The sequence below is a fragment of the Hippopotamus amphibius genome, chromosome 9 (assembly GCF_030028045.1).
Source record: "Hippopotamus amphibius kiboko isolate mHipAmp2 chromosome 9, mHipAmp2.hap2, whole genome shotgun sequence".
Classification (NCBI taxonomy): Eukaryota; Metazoa; Chordata; class Mammalia; order Artiodactyla; family Hippopotamidae; genus Hippopotamus; species Hippopotamus amphibius.
Window position 1 is genome coordinate 48,326,744 of NC_080194.1, and position 17,800 is coordinate 48,344,543.

The window sequence follows — 17,800 nt, forward strand, 5'->3', positions numbered from 1 at the left end:
GTCTTAGAAACCTTCTCAATGCACTACTCCAGGAGAAGTCTTATAATTTTTTGGAGTTGGCATTCAGGATTAAGTTTGAGTTTCCGTCTCTACACCTTGCTTTGTTAGGATTTATATCTTTTATGTTTGTGCCCTATAATATCTATTGTTGTACTTTGCACCGAATAATAAAAACCAAATAAATATGTTAATAATTTATGACTAAATGGGTATAAGTCATAATGTGGTAGAATTTGATTTACTATAAGGAAGAATTTTTCCTTTTATTATCATTGAATAATTTATTTCTGGATATTACTGGGCCTCATCTTGTGCCAGGCACTGTGTTATACATTTGAGACTCAAGGATTAAGGTATTCACTGGGGCATGAAAGGGAGGCAGAAAAGGACATACCATAGCACACAGAATGTTCAAGGGCCAGGGACCCAATGATGGGTTATAAACACTGCTGAATGTAGCTCACCCCTGAGAAGTGGGGGCCACCTGGGCATCTCCTGCATTGCAATTCACAAAGAAAGAAGTATCACATGTGTTGGCCAGACCCCTAAAAGACATCCTCGTTTATAGAAGCAGTCTAGCAGGAGCACACATCATACATTTGACTACAGGGTTTGTGAATTTTGGTTTCAAAACTGCAAATGGACCTACTCAGTCAACAAATGGATTGGTTGCTTGACTTCTCTTGTACTGCTTCCTCATATGTAAATGCACATGAATATCTTGCTTCAAGAATACTCTGAATTTCATTCATTAAAAAAATAGTTTTTGAAAGCCTCCTATTAGCTCGCATTATCTCCTGATGTAACAATGAACAAGACCCAGTCATTACTTTCCAGAAGCTTTCATTCTGGGAAATGGAGGACAGGAAAGGAATGAGTATTCTAGGCAAAGGCAATAAAGCAGTGCATGCTAAATTTTGTCACAGTACCAGACCCAAGAAATTCTGTTTCCCTCCCCCTATTCACACGTACCATAACATACTGAAGTACTCTGCTCATTTTTTTTAATCTAAAAATCTCTCTGTTCCATAATTACTAGCAAGAATAGCGATTGTCACTGTACTAGTTTTCAAATCTTTCTAGAGATATAAATGACAGTGATGCATCTGTACAAAATGGCCCATTAGGAGATGCCAAAGATCCTGTCTGTAACACCCATAACAATTAAATATTGTGCACTTACTTTCTGTAAGGCTCTCATGGGTGTAGGTATTACAAGACTTCAGCCCTTCTTCACAAAAGTTAGTATCCTGATATAAGTAGTAAGATAAAGATGTAGGCAATGTCATCTGATTAAGTCTTTGTAAGACATATGTCAGGCATCCACAAAAAGTCCTTCAGGTGAGAGAAAAGATCAAAACTTCCAAACTTCAGTTATTGTTTACTGAGTACTGTTATGTTTAAGCATTTGGGGTTTATGAAAATTCCTAATTTTAAGAACTGTATTTTTTATAATGGAGGGGGTGAGGGGTTGGACAGGACAGTGATGAAGGCTATGTTGAATGCCAGACTGGAAACTTGAACTGGAGGAAGAAGGAGATGAGGGCTCGCATTTGACTGTGTGGACCAAGACTCAGCTTCCGGTGGAGAGAAGTCAATGTTCCTTCCTGTCTGATGTCCTTGGCATTTATTTCTATATACTGAATAATAAAAGAGACAGGAAAAACAGCCAAGGAATGCTAACGGATTGTTTTAAGGCGAGAGAGATTTCTGAGGGCTGAAAAATTCAGAGATTTCCTCACAAAATTCACTTTAATATGACCAACATTTCTTGAGTAGCATTGCATGCCGACTGTGGAAGGAAGGATTTTTCTGCTGACATCCCTTCCCAGTAAACAGATTATAAACACACCTTTCAGGGCAGGAACTGTGTCATATTAATTTTTTCGTTCCCAGAGTGATTATGGTGCCCCGTGCACGCTGAAGTAGCATGCGCTTAGGAAGTATTGGTTGAATGTATATTTCAAGTGGCCTTTTATATCTTGATAAAAACACAGACACGCACACTAGTTCTTCAATCACTGCTATTAGTGACCACTCCAACTGCTTTCCTGCCTCTTTTTCCTTCCTCACAGAACCATGAAGGGTGGCCATGGGCTTCAGGGGAGGCTCGGGTGCCCCCAGCCCCGAGATTATGTTGTATGAATGTGAGCCAGTCATGGTACCTCCAATCCGCTTACCAGGACTGGAGTAGACCTGCAAACATGCCCAGTGACACGGAGGGAATGTCTGCGTGAGGGTTGGCGTGGGGTTTCCGAAAGGTTTCTGCTTTCTTAAAAAGAGATACACGTAGAAAGAAGCCCTTTCTTTGGCCTCTGAATCCTACCCTGTGAGGAGGACATAGCTGGAGGAGAACATTTTGAGGAGAACAGCCAACACACCAAGGACGGCAGCACAGAAAGGTAGAAGTCCATGACTACATTACAAAGCCTCGAATTAACCAACACTGAATATGTTCTCACTCTACATTGCCTAGGTGACAGGACATATTTTCTTTATTAAATCATTTTACAGTTTGGCCATCTGTTACTTGCAGCCTAAATTAGTCTATAAGATCAGTGAATTGATTAAACACATGGTGCTGTGCAAATAAAGTAAAAGACCTCTCCCTGTGTGCAGAATCTCAGAAGGATTCATTCAGTAGCTATTTCTTCAGAGCTTACTAATCTTCAAAAGTTGATAAATTGAGAAAGTGTTTCTATTGAGGTTTTGGACTCTGTAGCACAAAAATGAAATGGATAGGAAAAACCAGTTGGTATTCAGTGTATTTTCCATGCGAGCTCTTTATATGCATGAAAGGGTTGTCTTTGAGTCTCTTTTTTAAACCAAAAGTGAAAATAGAAATAGCTAAATTGGACAACCATGCAGAATTCTCACATGATATTATAAATTTGTGAAGCATGCCATCCTAATGGTTTAATGAATACTACTACTCTGGTACTTTTTAATTTACTGAGTTTTTGTACTTCACAAACCCCTATTTTATTATGTGTGTGTGTATATATATATATATATATATATATATATATATCTCTAATGTAGAGACGTTAGAAAGTCATGCTTTAGAATGTACTATTTTATTTAAGGAAAATGTTACATAGATAATTTTCCTATGTGCACAGATGCTTTAAAATGCTTTTTTAAAAATATTCCAGGTACAAAGGCAATGCCATCTTTACTTTTCTTTTTTATCTTGAAGTACTGAAAGAGATAACCTGTAGTTCTTCCTGTCTCTGAAACTGGTATTTTTCTAACTTAAAATGTAGCTTTGTTCACACCTGAGACCCCTTGAGAATAAACAAAATTTCTTTTTCAAGCGGGCATCCTGTCGGTCTAAGAAGAAAATACCACCTTGTTTCAGTCTCATAGCATGGTATCTGTAGCAATCTCACAGATGATTAGTAACTCTAGATCAATTTAAAAGTTAGCATTTTATTCAGTGTGTTTCAGAATAAAATCTAGTAAGATTTAAAAGCAGTTCCTCATGGTTTATGAATAAAATAAAAAATATCATAAAATAACAGTTCAGAGCAACAGACAGACTGGCAAGAAAGACTTAAGATCATGGGAGTAGAAGTTCTATCTTTTCTCTTTCCTTGAAAAAACAGTAGTGACAGAAGAACCTAGAACTTGCCCATTCTGCCTAATGGCATCATACTTAGATTCCCATCAGGCATTCTTTGAGATCTCAGTCAGTGCTTATAGAGTGGTGGACCACTTTAGATCTTGTCCCAGAAATAACTTCAGATTTCTTTTCTGCTAGACATGTAGGAGATTATCTGATTATTATTAATATGTGGGTTCCCAGGGAAACCAGACAGAAGCTGGTATATCAGTCATTTTTCCCATATAGTCTTCTAGTTTTCTAGCATAAACCAGAGTAGGACTCTGAAGATGCCTATTTGGGTTTACAGATAGATTCCTTTTAGCAATTTATATATGAACAAAGTTACATCATTCTCAAAATTCATTCAATGCTAGTATGAATTGTCCTTTATTAAAGGCCATACCTTTTCTTCTCTCATCTGAAAAAAAAAAGATTTTAGATTATTATAGGAGTGGTCTGATAAGAAAGCAAGATCAACTTATATTGATATATATTTTGTAAGCCAAGGGTATATTGCAAGCATTTTTTTATTGAGAAATAATAGATGTATAACATTATATTAGTTTCAGGTCTACAATATAATGGTTCAATATTTGTATATATTGCAAAATGGTCACCACGCATAGTTACAAAACTTTTTTCTTGTGATGAGAGCTTTCAATACCTGCTCTTTTAGCAACTTTCAAATATGCAAGTATTATTAATTATAGCCACCATGCTGTACATTACATCCTCAGGATTTATTTATTTTATAACTGGAATTTTGTACCTTTTGACCACCTTCACAGATTTTACAAGCATTTTTAATAATCTCTAAAGGATAATATGTATTACAATATTTACAAAGACTAACTTTTGTGAAAAATGTTATTTTAATGTAACATTCATTGATATTCTGAAGAATATGTAAATGATGTGCTACATAACTTTAATTTGCCCGGAGATTTCTTTGCTCCCAGACACGTAAAGCACACAGTTTTCCTATGCACTTCCAAGCAAATATTCATTCAACAAGTATTGATCAGGTACCCACTGTGAATAATACTGCTATCCAGAAATTTATAATGTTGTTGAACAAGCAAGAGGAAAGCTAAATGTAGAGAAACAAGGAGACATAGCATATGACTCAGTGTTAAAATGAATAAGCAAGGGATGCCATTCTGTCTCTGTGTCTCTAGGCCCATACTAGACATTGTCAGTCATTTCCATTTTTCCCCATTTAATATAGAAAAAGTTCAGAACCATTTTTAAGACAGTACTGCAGGAAGTCATTACCTTTGAGTCTACCTACTGGCTAAACTCTTTGCCATGTCTAACAAGACAAGTTCTAAAGAAAATCAAGACCTTATACTCAATATGTTTTCTGGCACCTCCGCACAATTTTTCTCCCCCTGGAGTCATAAAGACTTCATCTATGAATGCTTTGCCCTTATATTTCTCTCCTGACCATGTCTCCCACCATCGTTGCAATGATTTATAGTAAAACCACAGTGAGATGTTATTTAGTGTATGGATAGATCATGCCACCAATTGGAGAACAAGATGAGTCAAGCCATCACTTCAGTATGTGGGAAGCAAGTGGACCACTGCAGTGGTGACCAACACTGTTCTTCAGTTTCCAGTTCTCCTGGTCTTCCAGTTTCCCACTCTGGTAGAAGTAAAGGTCTGGCCATGTGATTAGCTTTGGCCAGTGAAATGTAAACAGAAGTATTTTAAAAACCGGTGGGCAGTGCTTCATCTCTTGATTTCCCCCTGCCGTGAGGGTTAATTTTACAATGACGATGCCGCATTAGCTTGGGTCCTAGAGTGAGAAAACAGGAGGCAAGACCCCATCAACCAGAAGTGTACATGCAGTGTGAGCAAGAAATAAAATTTTGTTGTTAAAACCACTGAGATTTACGCCAGCATGATTTCACCTCTCGTAACTAATAGTACTCTATGCCTATGTGTAGTTCAAGGGAAGAATCTGTGGAGGAGGCTTACAAGACCAGGTAACAAATATTGAAGCATGAGATTTGATGAGGAAACAAAAGCCTCATCTCATTCTAAAATGCTGTCCATTGTAAAACCAAACATGAATTTAGTAATACCTTTTGTGGGGAAAAGAGATCCACATTGAAAGTACACAAAACTCTTTTAAAAAAAAATGATAATAACATGAATTTATCCATTAAAGTAAAAGGCCTCTTTTATGTTATCTCGGTGAAAGTCCAAGTGCAAGGCTTTATAAATTGTCTCAGAAGTCTTCAAATTACTTGTCCTTCTGCATCGACACAGTTTCAAGGTAAAGTGACCTTTCTTTGTAACCTCTGTGTGTGTGTGTGTGTGTGTGTGTGTGTGTGTGTGTGTGTGTGTGTGTGTGTGAGAGAGAGAGAGAGAGAGAGAAAGACAGAGAGGGAGAGCTCTTGTGCTTAGCTTAGCACTTTTAGGGCCCAAAAGAATTTTAAAGACTGTTGAAGAATACTGGACATTCATCTGCATTTTCTGTTTGATTAATTATTGTATCATTTTTGATTTAAGTGAATTGCATATATTAAACAATTATCTTGAAAACCACCAGCTTTTGACACAGATGTGTCTCACCATCACAGTGCATGAATTGTTTGCGTTAATATCTCATAGCTTTGGCAATTCTTTGACCTATTCTGAAATATATAGTAATTTCTACTGCCTTTATTTTTATTGTCTGAGGTGGGAAGGGAGTTTGTTTCCTTGAATCTCAATGACAAATCAAAATTCAGCTTTATTTACTGGTATACATCTTCTCAGCTTTGGGCCTGTAAAGAACTTGATTATTTCTTTACAAGAGAATGAGGATGAGATACTGTTTCTCCATTTTTCATTGTATTTACATTTATCATGTGTTTTTTGTACTCATTCATGTGCACAAAAGCTTTTTTTTTAGTTTCAGTGCTGCATCATAGTGCAACTTTTATAAAGGCATTTTAAATGACAATTAGATATCCAAATGTCAGCTATAATTCATGTCTACACATGGTGCTACCAGTGAAAATATCTGAGGTTGAAATCAGATGAATAGTTATCTCCTAAACATTACTAGATTTGCACACACAAAAGCTGTGTCCCAATTTGCTCTACTTTCTAACAGCTAGACCATCACCTTCAATAATAATCATAAGGTATTCTCCATTTTGAAATGTTAATATGTGAAAAAAGTGTTCTGTAACTCAGTGACATTTGATAGTGAAAAATGACTGTATCTATAAATGGCACTAAAGTGTTACATATATATGTGTATGTATATATCACAAATAATAAATCAAGTGATTCTTATATTAACTCCCAGTTAGTTTTCTCTTAGGAATTATGAGCCCTTTAGTCAGATGTGATTAACAAAATGTTTTGTCTTTGCCACACAAGTGAAGATTTTAATCATTCGGATATTTCAAGATGTGCTTCTCTGTTGCACACTGTTCAATTCCATGTCAGCTTTGTTGGACTGTTACTTCCTCCAGAAACTTACCCTGTAAAATAATTGCAGAAAATTCTCACTCTTTGTGACTAATCAAAGTTCATACTTTAAGTAGCCTTCCTTAACAAGGTTTGTAAGAATGTTGGTTTTCCTATAATAAGTATTTTCTAGAAAGTACATTAAATCTACTTCTCTCTGGGAATGACTTTTCTATTTTGCCTGTTACCTTCCTATATCTCTGAGCTCTGTTGCCAGTGGCAAAAGCAGATATTTTTGCCATTCGGGTTGTCTTGTGTTCTGGGTGTTAAGTTGGTATGATTGAAACGATCTCGCTCTTCAGCAGCCTAATGTCTAATACTTTCTGTCATGCCATTAGACATTGCCCTTCCCCATCTGCCACAGTTCCGAAGGTTATTGTTTCATTATTTTCACATCCTTTACGTATAAACAGTATCACAACACAAAGAGACTATAGTAGAAGAGAAGAGAATTATCAGAGAATTGATTAATTTGAATTATCCTAATGTGGTAAAATACAGCTTGGTTATCTTAGGGCAATCTTTATTTTCACTGATTTTTAATTTTCTAAAAACTTAGACCAAAAATTATTTCCATTTTAGTATAATTTTATAATCACTTCTATAATCTACCAATAAAATACAAGTGGTTCTGAAGGAAAGAGTATAATTGCTCACTGTCATACAATAACAAGACAAACCGTTGTTCCTTAAAAGATCTAGTGAGGTGAGGAATACTAAGTGTCACTGTAGTGCTTTGGGCATTACCACACTCCTGGTGACTGTTACTGGAAAATGTTCAAAAGGACTTTATGATACTCCTTTTTTTTTTCTTTTTTGATGGACTCAGATTTTTAAAGATGAATAGTTTTGAGCTCAGGGAATTATCAATTGATACTCTTCAAAAATACTGTCTCCAAATTGTCACTCTGAGGAAGGTTGTTTATAAAACATGAACACTTTGGTTTGTGCGAAAAGGAATTATAATTTAAAAAAAAAAGAGAGATATGTAACTGGCAAACAGCCAACTCCCTCCTCCTCAAATCTTTATAAACAGAAAGGTTTTGTGTTACTACTGAGTTCTTAGAAAAATCTCTGCTAGAGAATTCTAAATAAATGTCTGACGTTTAATCAGCTTTGCTCTTGAATTGCTTAAAAGCAGAGTGAGCATAGGGATGGTTGTTTTTAGAGAGGTGTTGTAGGCTTTTGGAAGACTGGTACTTGCCAGAACCATGTAGTTGGTGTTAACCAAAAATTCCTTCATGGAGATTGTCCCACTAGCAGTCCCAAGAGGAATTTAGTTCATTGATTGCAAGCTTCAGTGCCTTAGGAAACACTGAGGAAAAAAGGTTGAAAATGTGTTCACACTGATTTTTAAAGTAACCTTGTTAACAAAGTCTAATTTTTACCTTTAGCAGTTCACAGGGTGAGTCTCCAGCCCTGTGCTTTTTAAGTTAGGTGATAATTTATGAAAAATTATCTAATTAAATTCAGTTTACAAATTGACTTATTTTAAAATTAGGGACTTCTGCCCTACTCACTCTTTTTTTTTTTTTAATTAATTGATTTATTTTGGTTGTATTGGGTCTTTGTTGCTGCACACGGGCTTTCTCTAGTTGTGGAGAGCCGGGGCTTCTCATTGCGGTAGTTTCTCTTGTTGTGTAGCATGGGCTCTAGGTGTGTGGGCTTCAGTAGTTGTGGCAGATGGGCTTAGTTGTTCCATAGCATGTGAGATCTTCCCGGAGCGGGAATCGAACCTGTGTCCCCTGCATGTGCAGGCAGATTCTTAACCACTGCGCCACCAGGGAAGTCCCTGAGCTTGCTATTCTAACTTAGACGGTTGCATAGGACGAGAACCTGGGGGTCTAGTCAGTCACCTTATTTCATATAATGCTTGATAGATCTGAGAATAGACACCAGCTATAGCAACAAACTCTCCTGCTTTAGTCCAGCATTATTCTTCTCTTCTTTTTTGGTCACAGCTTTTTAAAGAGTGGTGTGGACTGACTCTGGTGAGCCTGGTAGTACAAATTTTGATGGAAATAGTGCATAAAAAGAAGCAGTTATTTCATAATTAATGTCTGAACCAGACGGGGAGCAGGATCATTTCAATGGAACTCTTCCCAAAATAGTTTTTTAATGTTCATGCTAGATGTGTTCCAACAAACGTCAGGCACACTGGATATTTCAAAATTAAATTTCTTAGAAATAAAATATTTGGGCATTTTTCAGTTTTATTTCTGATGAAGCTGCCTTTTATTTTTTTATCTTACCCCAAAGTGCCTATCAGTGTTTAAGAACTCTGCGTATGCATTATTTGCAGTAACCATTCATCTATGCATGTATTTAGCAGATCTGTTTTTAAAGTCTCCATATGGCCAGACTGGTGAGGCTCTGGGGTTATGTTGGTAAACAAGACATAGCCCCTTCCCTCAAGACATATAATATTCTGCATATCATTTTTTTTTTACTTTCCTATGAAACTCTCAAAGCAATTATAAAGCATCTTTCAGTATCTTAGATTTTAATCTTGGTACCTAACCAGCCTCAGAGAGGCTTAAATTTTTTAAAAAAGCAAAAGATAGAATGCATTGTGTCTACACTAAAGGATTTATTTACATTCCTTCCTAATATTTTCAGCACAAATTGATGGGCTAAGTGGCCAGTTACGTGCCTGGGGCACTTTTCTAGTTGATAAGAAAGATTTTCATAATAAGTTTGAACAACTTGTTGAAATATCCATTTGTACTGTTATTTTAGATGACAGCATACAGCTATACATACACCGTTAGATGGGAAAAGGGTCTTTTTATCCCACTGAAGATTTTGGATTTCAGATTCCCTTGTCTCATCATTGCCTCACTCGTGTCTGTTAGTCACAGTTCAACCACTGGCAGTTCTGTCTTCTTATTGTTGAGGTGGCGTGTCATTTAGACCTGAAAAGAATCTTAAATATCACATTATCCAGCCCCCTAAACTATTAGTTTAGGAAACAGAAGCCAGAAAGATGTCATGGTGTGTCCGATGCTGCTGTTTGGTGTAGTGGAGAAAGTCACCAGGACTAGAACATGGGGCTGAATTCAAGACTCCACTCTTCCATATACCAGCCTTGCATTCTTTTGACTTACAGCAAATCACTTTAACTTCCGTGTGTTGGTTTCATTGCCTGTTAAAGTAATGTAACAAAATTAAATTTGAAAGAAGAAGCAGAATGAAAGCAATGAAAATTACTGCGATGATATTTACTTTTTGTCAGTTTATATTTATGATGGACTTACAGAATTGGATGCTTGTAAACTGTTTTACACCCCGCAAAAATTAAGTGGTCATATTGTGGTTGTTTAGCAGCAGAAGTGGGACTGTTTGGTTTACATAAACTCAACTACATTCTGGGCAAACATTATTTATATGATATGTGGTATGATCATGAAACAGCCATTTTACAGATGAAATTTTATAATAAATCCCTTTGCAAGTCAGGAATTTCCTGAGGCGATGACCATTCTTTGCTTTTAGCTTGTAGCTGCAGTCCATTGGGTTTCTGGCTGTAGTCATGCTGCTAGCTCCTGGATGTATTGTGGAGATAGTGGGGCAAATGAGTATGTCTGTACTGTTCCGCTGAGTTTGTGTGAGGTGGCACAGTCTGCGGAGGTATCATTATTTGTTCCTATGGAATCACTGGTGAAATATTTTAACCTTTACTTCAGTAACTCAGCATGTAACCTTTGGCTCTTATGTTGTCATAGATAATATTATGATCTGAGAAGAAGAAATAAAAGTACTACCATTATTTGTGATTTCATTTCTCCTTACACATAATTTGTGACGATGATTACAAAATATACCTATTGGGACCAGGGATGACTGTTCCGTGAAATGGGGAAAGGTAGGTAAGGGGTCAAAGACACCAAGATAGGTAGCGCTTACCCTGGGTCATTGTGTATCAAAAATAATGTCCTAGGTCAAAGATAGGAAAGTGAGTTCAAGGCAGGTCATCAGTCAGGGAGGTAAGATGAAAAATCAGATGTGAGGTCTGGAGTCACAGCGAGGCGGTGAAGGAGCCAGGGAAGTCAAGTAAGACAAGAGTAGAAAGTATGAGATGGTCAGTGGTTCTCACACTTTAGGGAGCATCAGAATCACCTGGAGGGCTTGTTAAGGCAGTAGTGCTGGGCTCCACTCCCCCCACCCCCCCATTTCTGCTGCAGTAGGTCTGGGATGGGGCCTGATAATTTACATTTCTAACAAGTTCCCAGGTGATGATGCTAGTCTCGGGACTATACTTTGAGAACAACAATTGTTCTAGATGAATCCCAGAGTAAGTGTTAGTGTCTGCAGTGATTTCATGAGCTCCTGGGTTGGCCAGCTGAGTTTGCTTAAAGGGTTAGGGACAGAACAGACAAAACATTTTGGGTTTTTACTTTTCATGTTAATTTGCTTTTTTAAAAACATCAAATGCATAACCCAGATTTATAAGGATGTGAACCTCCTTCTGTATTAAAATGTAAAGTAAGAACTTATATTCTTGTCATATAACATAAATCAAAATTATTCCCTCTCTATGAAAAATGATATATTTCATGTTTTTATAGTTTAACAACTAGTACAGTGTTCTGGTTAAAAGTGTATGCTCTGAAGATACTGTCTAGGGTCAGATATTGATTTCACTACCTGCTTTGTGCTCTGAGGTCATAAGTTTCTTAAACCCTCTGAGCCTCCTTTGTGAAGTGGGGATATTACTAATTGCATAGTTGTAGTGAGGATTAAATGAAGTAACGAATTTAAACAACTTATTGGAGTTCCTGGCACACAATTATTGCTTCGTTAATGCTAGTTATTATTGGAACCCCAAAGTAAATGCCTTCATTAAGGAATGTGACTTTGTATATAACACTTGGTAGTTAGCTCAGGTTTAACCTGATAGGTTGCTCTCTGTATCTATAATTCATTACAACTCTTCTTCTAAGAATAGCCCTGAGTTTGGCATGAAGTTATAAATTATACATAAACAATGTGATTCAGAAGTCAAAGTGGATTACAGATAGCAAAGAATCTAAAATTGCCTCTAGCAAATTTCAGACTAAGAAGGAAAACTACCTTCTCTTACATGATGGTTAAAAGCATCAGCTCTGGACCAGAGCACGGTGACATAACTGCAAAGCCAGTGCTCTGGTCTCCTAGTCAAGAGGCAGAGAGTGGGGACATCAGCTCCTCCTGCTACCTTTGCTCCTCCTAACACTGTCTCCCACACAAAGCAGCACAACACATTAAACACTAAATTTGTGTCCCCCACACAGAGCAGCACAACACATTAAACACTAAATTAGCCACACACACACAAAGTTGAAATTCCCATACACACCAGAACATTTGTAAAAGGGAGAGAAGCCTCTGCATTTCACATGCTGATTCCTTGTTCACTCTCCTCTTATTTTGGAAGCTTTAACAAGCACCCTCCACAGCCCAACCTTTCAGTGGTTTCCACCAGCAATTTAGGCCTCCCTTACCAAGCTCACTGAATTACAGGCTTCGGAGTAAACTCTCTGCGGGAGGACACAAATAGACTGTGGCTGGAGTTCTGCTTACAGAGGGGCCCAAAACAAAACCTAAAATGCAGAGAACTCTGGACACTGGAAGATAGGAAAAAAGGTCCACTGTGCAGTGCAGTTCTAATGCAAACTACCTGGAGTTAGGTCAGATTTCATAGGTTAAGAGCCTAGTCCTCCAAGACCTCACTTCAGTTACCTGCTGAAAATTGTGAGGTACCCAGATTACCCATACTCCTTACTAACTGGCTATAAATTCAGGGGTGCCTATAAGCCCCTCAGGTTTGATAATTTGCTAGGACAATTTATAGAACTCAAGAAAGCACTATAGCTACAATTACCATTTTACTCTAAAGGGTGCAAACCAGAACCAACCAAAAGACTTGTAGGGTGAGGATTGGGAAGGTCCAAATCATGAAGTTTCATGTCCTCAGGACACATCACCCTCCCAGCACATCAGTGTGTATCACGAACCAAGAAGCTTACCCAAGCCTCAGTCTCAAGAGTTTTTGTAAGGGTTTCATTCTGTAGACATGATTGATTGAATTACTGGCAATAGGCTAGGACTCCAAGGCTCCTTACCTCCAGGGAGGTTGGGAAGTCAGACTGATATCAGAGCCCAAAGTCACATGATTGGTTTTTCTGTTATAGCCAGTGCGCATCCTGAAACTCTTTAGGGGTGCACAGAGAATCACCTCATTGGCATAAAATCAGGTATGGCCTCAGGGGCCTACCATGAATAACAAAGACACTTCTATCACTTGGGAAGTTTTAGGGTTTAGAAGGTCCCTTTTAGGAACCCAGGACAAAGATCAGACAATTTCTTTATTATATAACATACAGAAAATAGAATTAGATTTGGATTTTAAGTCACCAAAAAAAAAGGCTCAAAAATTATGATTTTTATGATGGAGAAACAACTGGAAAATATCATTTGATTATAAAATAAATGGTCATTAAACATCATTAGATTCTTTTAATTTATTTTTCACTTACTTGTTCATTCATCCAGCAATATTTATTGAGTACCTCCTGTGCTAATCATTGAGGATATACTGTTACACTGTCAATGAAAAAAAAAGTGTTTGTTTGTATAGACCCTTGAACAATGTGAGGTTTAGGGGTGCCAACATGCGGCACAGTCAAAAATCCACATATAACTTTTGACTCCCCCCAAACTTAACTACTAATAGTTTACTGTTGACTGGAAGCCTTACTTCTTAAATAAACAGTTGATTAACACATATTTTGTATGTTATATGTATTATATACTGTAGTCTACAATAAACTGAACTAGGAAAAAGAAAATGTTAAGAAAATCATAAGGAAGAGAAAATGCATTTACATCACATATATGTATTTAAAAAAAAAATCCACGGACTCACACAGTTCAAACCCATGTTGCTCAAGGGTCAACTGTATTACGTGGAAAAGAGGAAGGATGAACTATTTGAAATTATCTGCTCATTTTAATTCCAATTGAAATGAGCCTGAGTTCTGAGAGAGTTGTTGTTTTGCTTGTCAAAAACGATGTTAAGAGACCTCCAAAAGTACAAAATATTAGGCATCAAGTCTAGATTTATGAAGAATTTGGGGAAGCAGGGGATAATAGAAAAAAAATGGGTATTTGTTTAACCACAAGGCTGCCATTTGGCCTTATGTTTTTAAACAAAATCAAGAAGTGCTTTGAAATGTGATGTGTTTTAAACTGTTCTTTTTTTGCTTTCCTGTAATTGGAGCAACATACTAATTTCTACAAGTTGTGACTACTAACAGAGAGCAATCACCTCACAGACTTGTACCGGAGAGATGAAACCATCCAGGTGACAGGACACGGCCATGTGCAGAGTCCCCGCTTCCCAAACAGCTACCCCAGGAACCTGCTTCTGACCTGGCGGCTCCATTCCCAGGAGAAAACAAGGATACAGCTAGCCTTTGACAATCAGTTTGGATTAGAAGAAGCGGAAAATGATATCTGTAGGTAAGTGGGAAATAAAATCCATTTTAGGGTAAATTCCAAGGTGAAAAAAAGATTTAAAACAACGCATCAAGCTTCTCTTTTGGGCCGTTTGGACCTACGCAAGATACTCAACTTCTTTTTCGAAAAGCCTTTATGTCAGTCCTAATGAACAAAATAAATTGGAGTGCAGACTGCCTCTGCAGAAAGCCTGGTAACCTGGCATGACTCACAGAAACTCACTCCTGCAACTGTCAGAGCCAAGCTGTGTGACACCCAGAGAAGGGGGTGGGGATCTGGGGACCCCTATTTTGGCCAGGACTAGAATACCCTTTGCGAGCAGGTAGATGCATCCAGTATCCCGATCACCTGCGCCATGTCACATGGCTCTGGTGCAAGCCTGCCAGGGCTTAAGGAGTGTATTCTCCTGCTGGGCTCCAAGAGCTGACGCAGCACTGGGAGAGGATGTTGACAAGGACCCTATCAGATCCTTACCTGAAATCATAATTTTAAGGCCTCAAATGTGTGTAAGAAGGAAGAGAAGGCAGCCTCCCAAGATCAGTGTGCTCCTCAGAGGTCTGTTTCTTCCTGTAGTTTCTGGGTCAGCAGAAGATGAAAGCTGTGCCTGATAATCTTCTCTCTTCTTAGCATATTTATCAGAGAAAGCCCTGGCTCTTGTTCTTTGAATTGTCTGTTCACAGAGTCTTATTCACTTAATTAGCATGTGTAAGATGCGGAGGATTTTTTTTTCCTCTCTGTACTTTATTGCATGCACTTGTGCTGCATCGCCAATGAACTACTACTAAACTGCTAAATCCTTTCAGTAGGTTTATTTTACTTTAAATAATAAAAATCGGGTGCCTCAAATTTGGCTGTCCTTCGTTGCATGTTTATTATGCTGACAGCTTTTATGTTGTTGCTGTTTTTTCAAGAATAACAGCAGTGACTGTTATTTTCTAGGACCGTAGAGGGTAATGTATGCCAGAAAGCAGAGATAAATACATGCAGGGAGAGCCAGTTAATATCTGCAAAGAGAATAAGCTTGAGGACATCCTGTGTCTTTTCAGCCTTGAAAGGGAGAACTGATTTTCTGTGCTCAAAAAAGGGAGAGAGAGACAGAGAGAGAGACATCATGGAAACAAACACAAAGCCACTATTAGATTATTAAAGGTGATGTCATTGATGAGACACTGGTCTCGACTACAATGGAGCGTTTTGATCTGGGAGTGATTGAGTCCTTTTGGCGTCCTGACTTTAAAATTAGGAGAGGAAGTTAGGATGGTTTCTTTTCCAGACCCTTCGTCAAATCAAGTTGCTCCTAAAATTTTATGGAGGGAGGTAGAGAAGTAAGAAGTAGAAAAAGGGAGAGGAAGCAGGGCAAGAGGCAGATCAGACACCTGCCTCAGGGCCCTCCCTGAACCAAAATGGTGCTCTTTTGATGTCAGACCCAGAGTAAAAATTGCACTGTTGTTATGTTTTTCACAAAACAAAAGTTACCTCTTGTGTTATTAACAAAGCTTCGTATACTCTTGCTTTGTGCAATAAATATGATTCACGTATATTGTGTATAAAATGAAATGCAATTGATTTCCTCCCGTCTGTTCCAAAGCCTCCTTGATGTTTACACTCTAATATTTTATTGCTTGAATAATGATTCTTTCTTAGGGCTTTTCACTTTCCAAGCACCATATATTAAGTAGTTAATTTATATGGCACCCAAGAGATATTCAGCTGGTAAAATTACATAAACCTTCATATTTTGCTCATTAGGAAACTGAGGCAAAGGACATAAAGGCCTCGCAAATCGCTGTCAATGAAATTTAGTCACCATTTTATTATGCTCACCTCCTCCTTGAACCACCCTGCCCCATCCAGTAAGACCTCTGAGGTGCATGGATAAGACCAGTAAAGTTGTATTGGATTTTCTTCATGTTCAGACGTGATGGTTCTCATGCTGATTCCTTTTGGCAGTCGTGACAGGAAAATATGGAATGGATATGAGACTTCTGCCTCTATTCACCCCGAATGCTCTCTGTTCACCCCGAACGCTCACCCTGAGTGCTCATTGTTTGCATTGTGACTTGAGCATCTGAAGTCATTTGGGGAGAGGTAGATTGAAGGAGTGAGACACTGATGCCCAGAACTGAAAGGCAGAGAGTTCAGCTCTCAAGTAGAATGTTTTAAGATCTTGGGTGTCTGAAAATAGAATAAGTGACCCCTAGAAAATGTCAGCTCTGTCACTGAAGATGTCCCACTATGTGATGAAAAACTGAGATGCTGTGGAGGGACTTTGGGGATCATATGGCTCTATGGGATATCTAAAACACCTCTGCTGTCTTCTTCAACCCTGGGATTCTGTGTTTCGCTGACCATTGCCAATGGTGAACCCATGGTCTTACCCTCATGCACATACAGCCTGGATATTTCCAATATTGGCTAGTGCTCATCCCTCCTCAAAGTCACGTGCATTCCATTATGATAAATGCCATAGTTTATGATATGATCCTTCCAAAAGCAGTTTCCAAAAAGAGAAAATAGTCTCTTATTTTATTTTACCATTTATTTTCCACAAAGAGAGTGCTGATTTTATATGCTGTATAGATATATATCATTTCCTTTCTTAGGGAAATACTGCATGTAGTAAATTAATTCAAAGTGGGAATTTGTTTAAAAACTTGATATAGTAAATATTTGGGTATATAATTAGAGCTACATCTCCTAAAGTGTGACAATAGATTATAATTATCAGTTTTTCCAGGGAAACCTTATAAGCCAGATGCTCAGAAAGTAGCCTATTTTGATTTTTGACAATTTAAGAGGAGTTATGGCTAAAAATGTATAAGGGTTTTTTCCTCAGAATAGGTTGTTGAAGTTTGAATTTGAGAAGCCTAATCCAAAAACTGGTTTCCCTTCTAAATTGTCGGTAGGTTATAATTTTCATTTCATATGTTAGGTCATGAGAAATCACATATATTAGTTTTAATTTCTCAGTGAAAGTATGAATTTCAACATCTAATCAAAATTTATTTATGTCGAACTGGTACTAGGTATGATTTTGTGGAAGTTGAAGATATATCTGAAACCAGTACTGTTATTAGAGGACGATGGTGTGGACACAAGGAAGTTCCTCCAAGGATAACATCAAGAACAAACCAGATTAAAATAACATTCAAGTCTGATGACTACTTTGTGGCTAAACCTGGATTCAAGATTTATTATTCTTTTGTGGTAAGTAGCTTAACC

The 17,800-nt window shown here is 37.7% G+C and overlaps 1 protein-coding gene across 2 annotated transcripts in view; it reads left to right on the forward strand.

The window, feature by feature from the left end:
• PDGFD (platelet derived growth factor D) overlaps window positions 1-17,800 on the forward strand; it is a 218,477-nt gene that overhangs the window by 130,656 nt on the left and 70,021 nt on the right. The window contains exons 2-3 of one of the 2 annotated variants that reach the window (XM_057750497.1): window positions 14,377-14,581; window positions 17,605-17,785. In XM_057750497.1, coding sequence (XP_057606480.1) covers window positions 14,377-14,581; window positions 17,605-17,785 — 386 coding nt within the window. The remainder of the gene's footprint in view (window positions 1-14,376; window positions 14,582-17,604; window positions 17,786-17,800) is intronic. The other variant, XM_057750499.1, reaches the window with a different exon arrangement.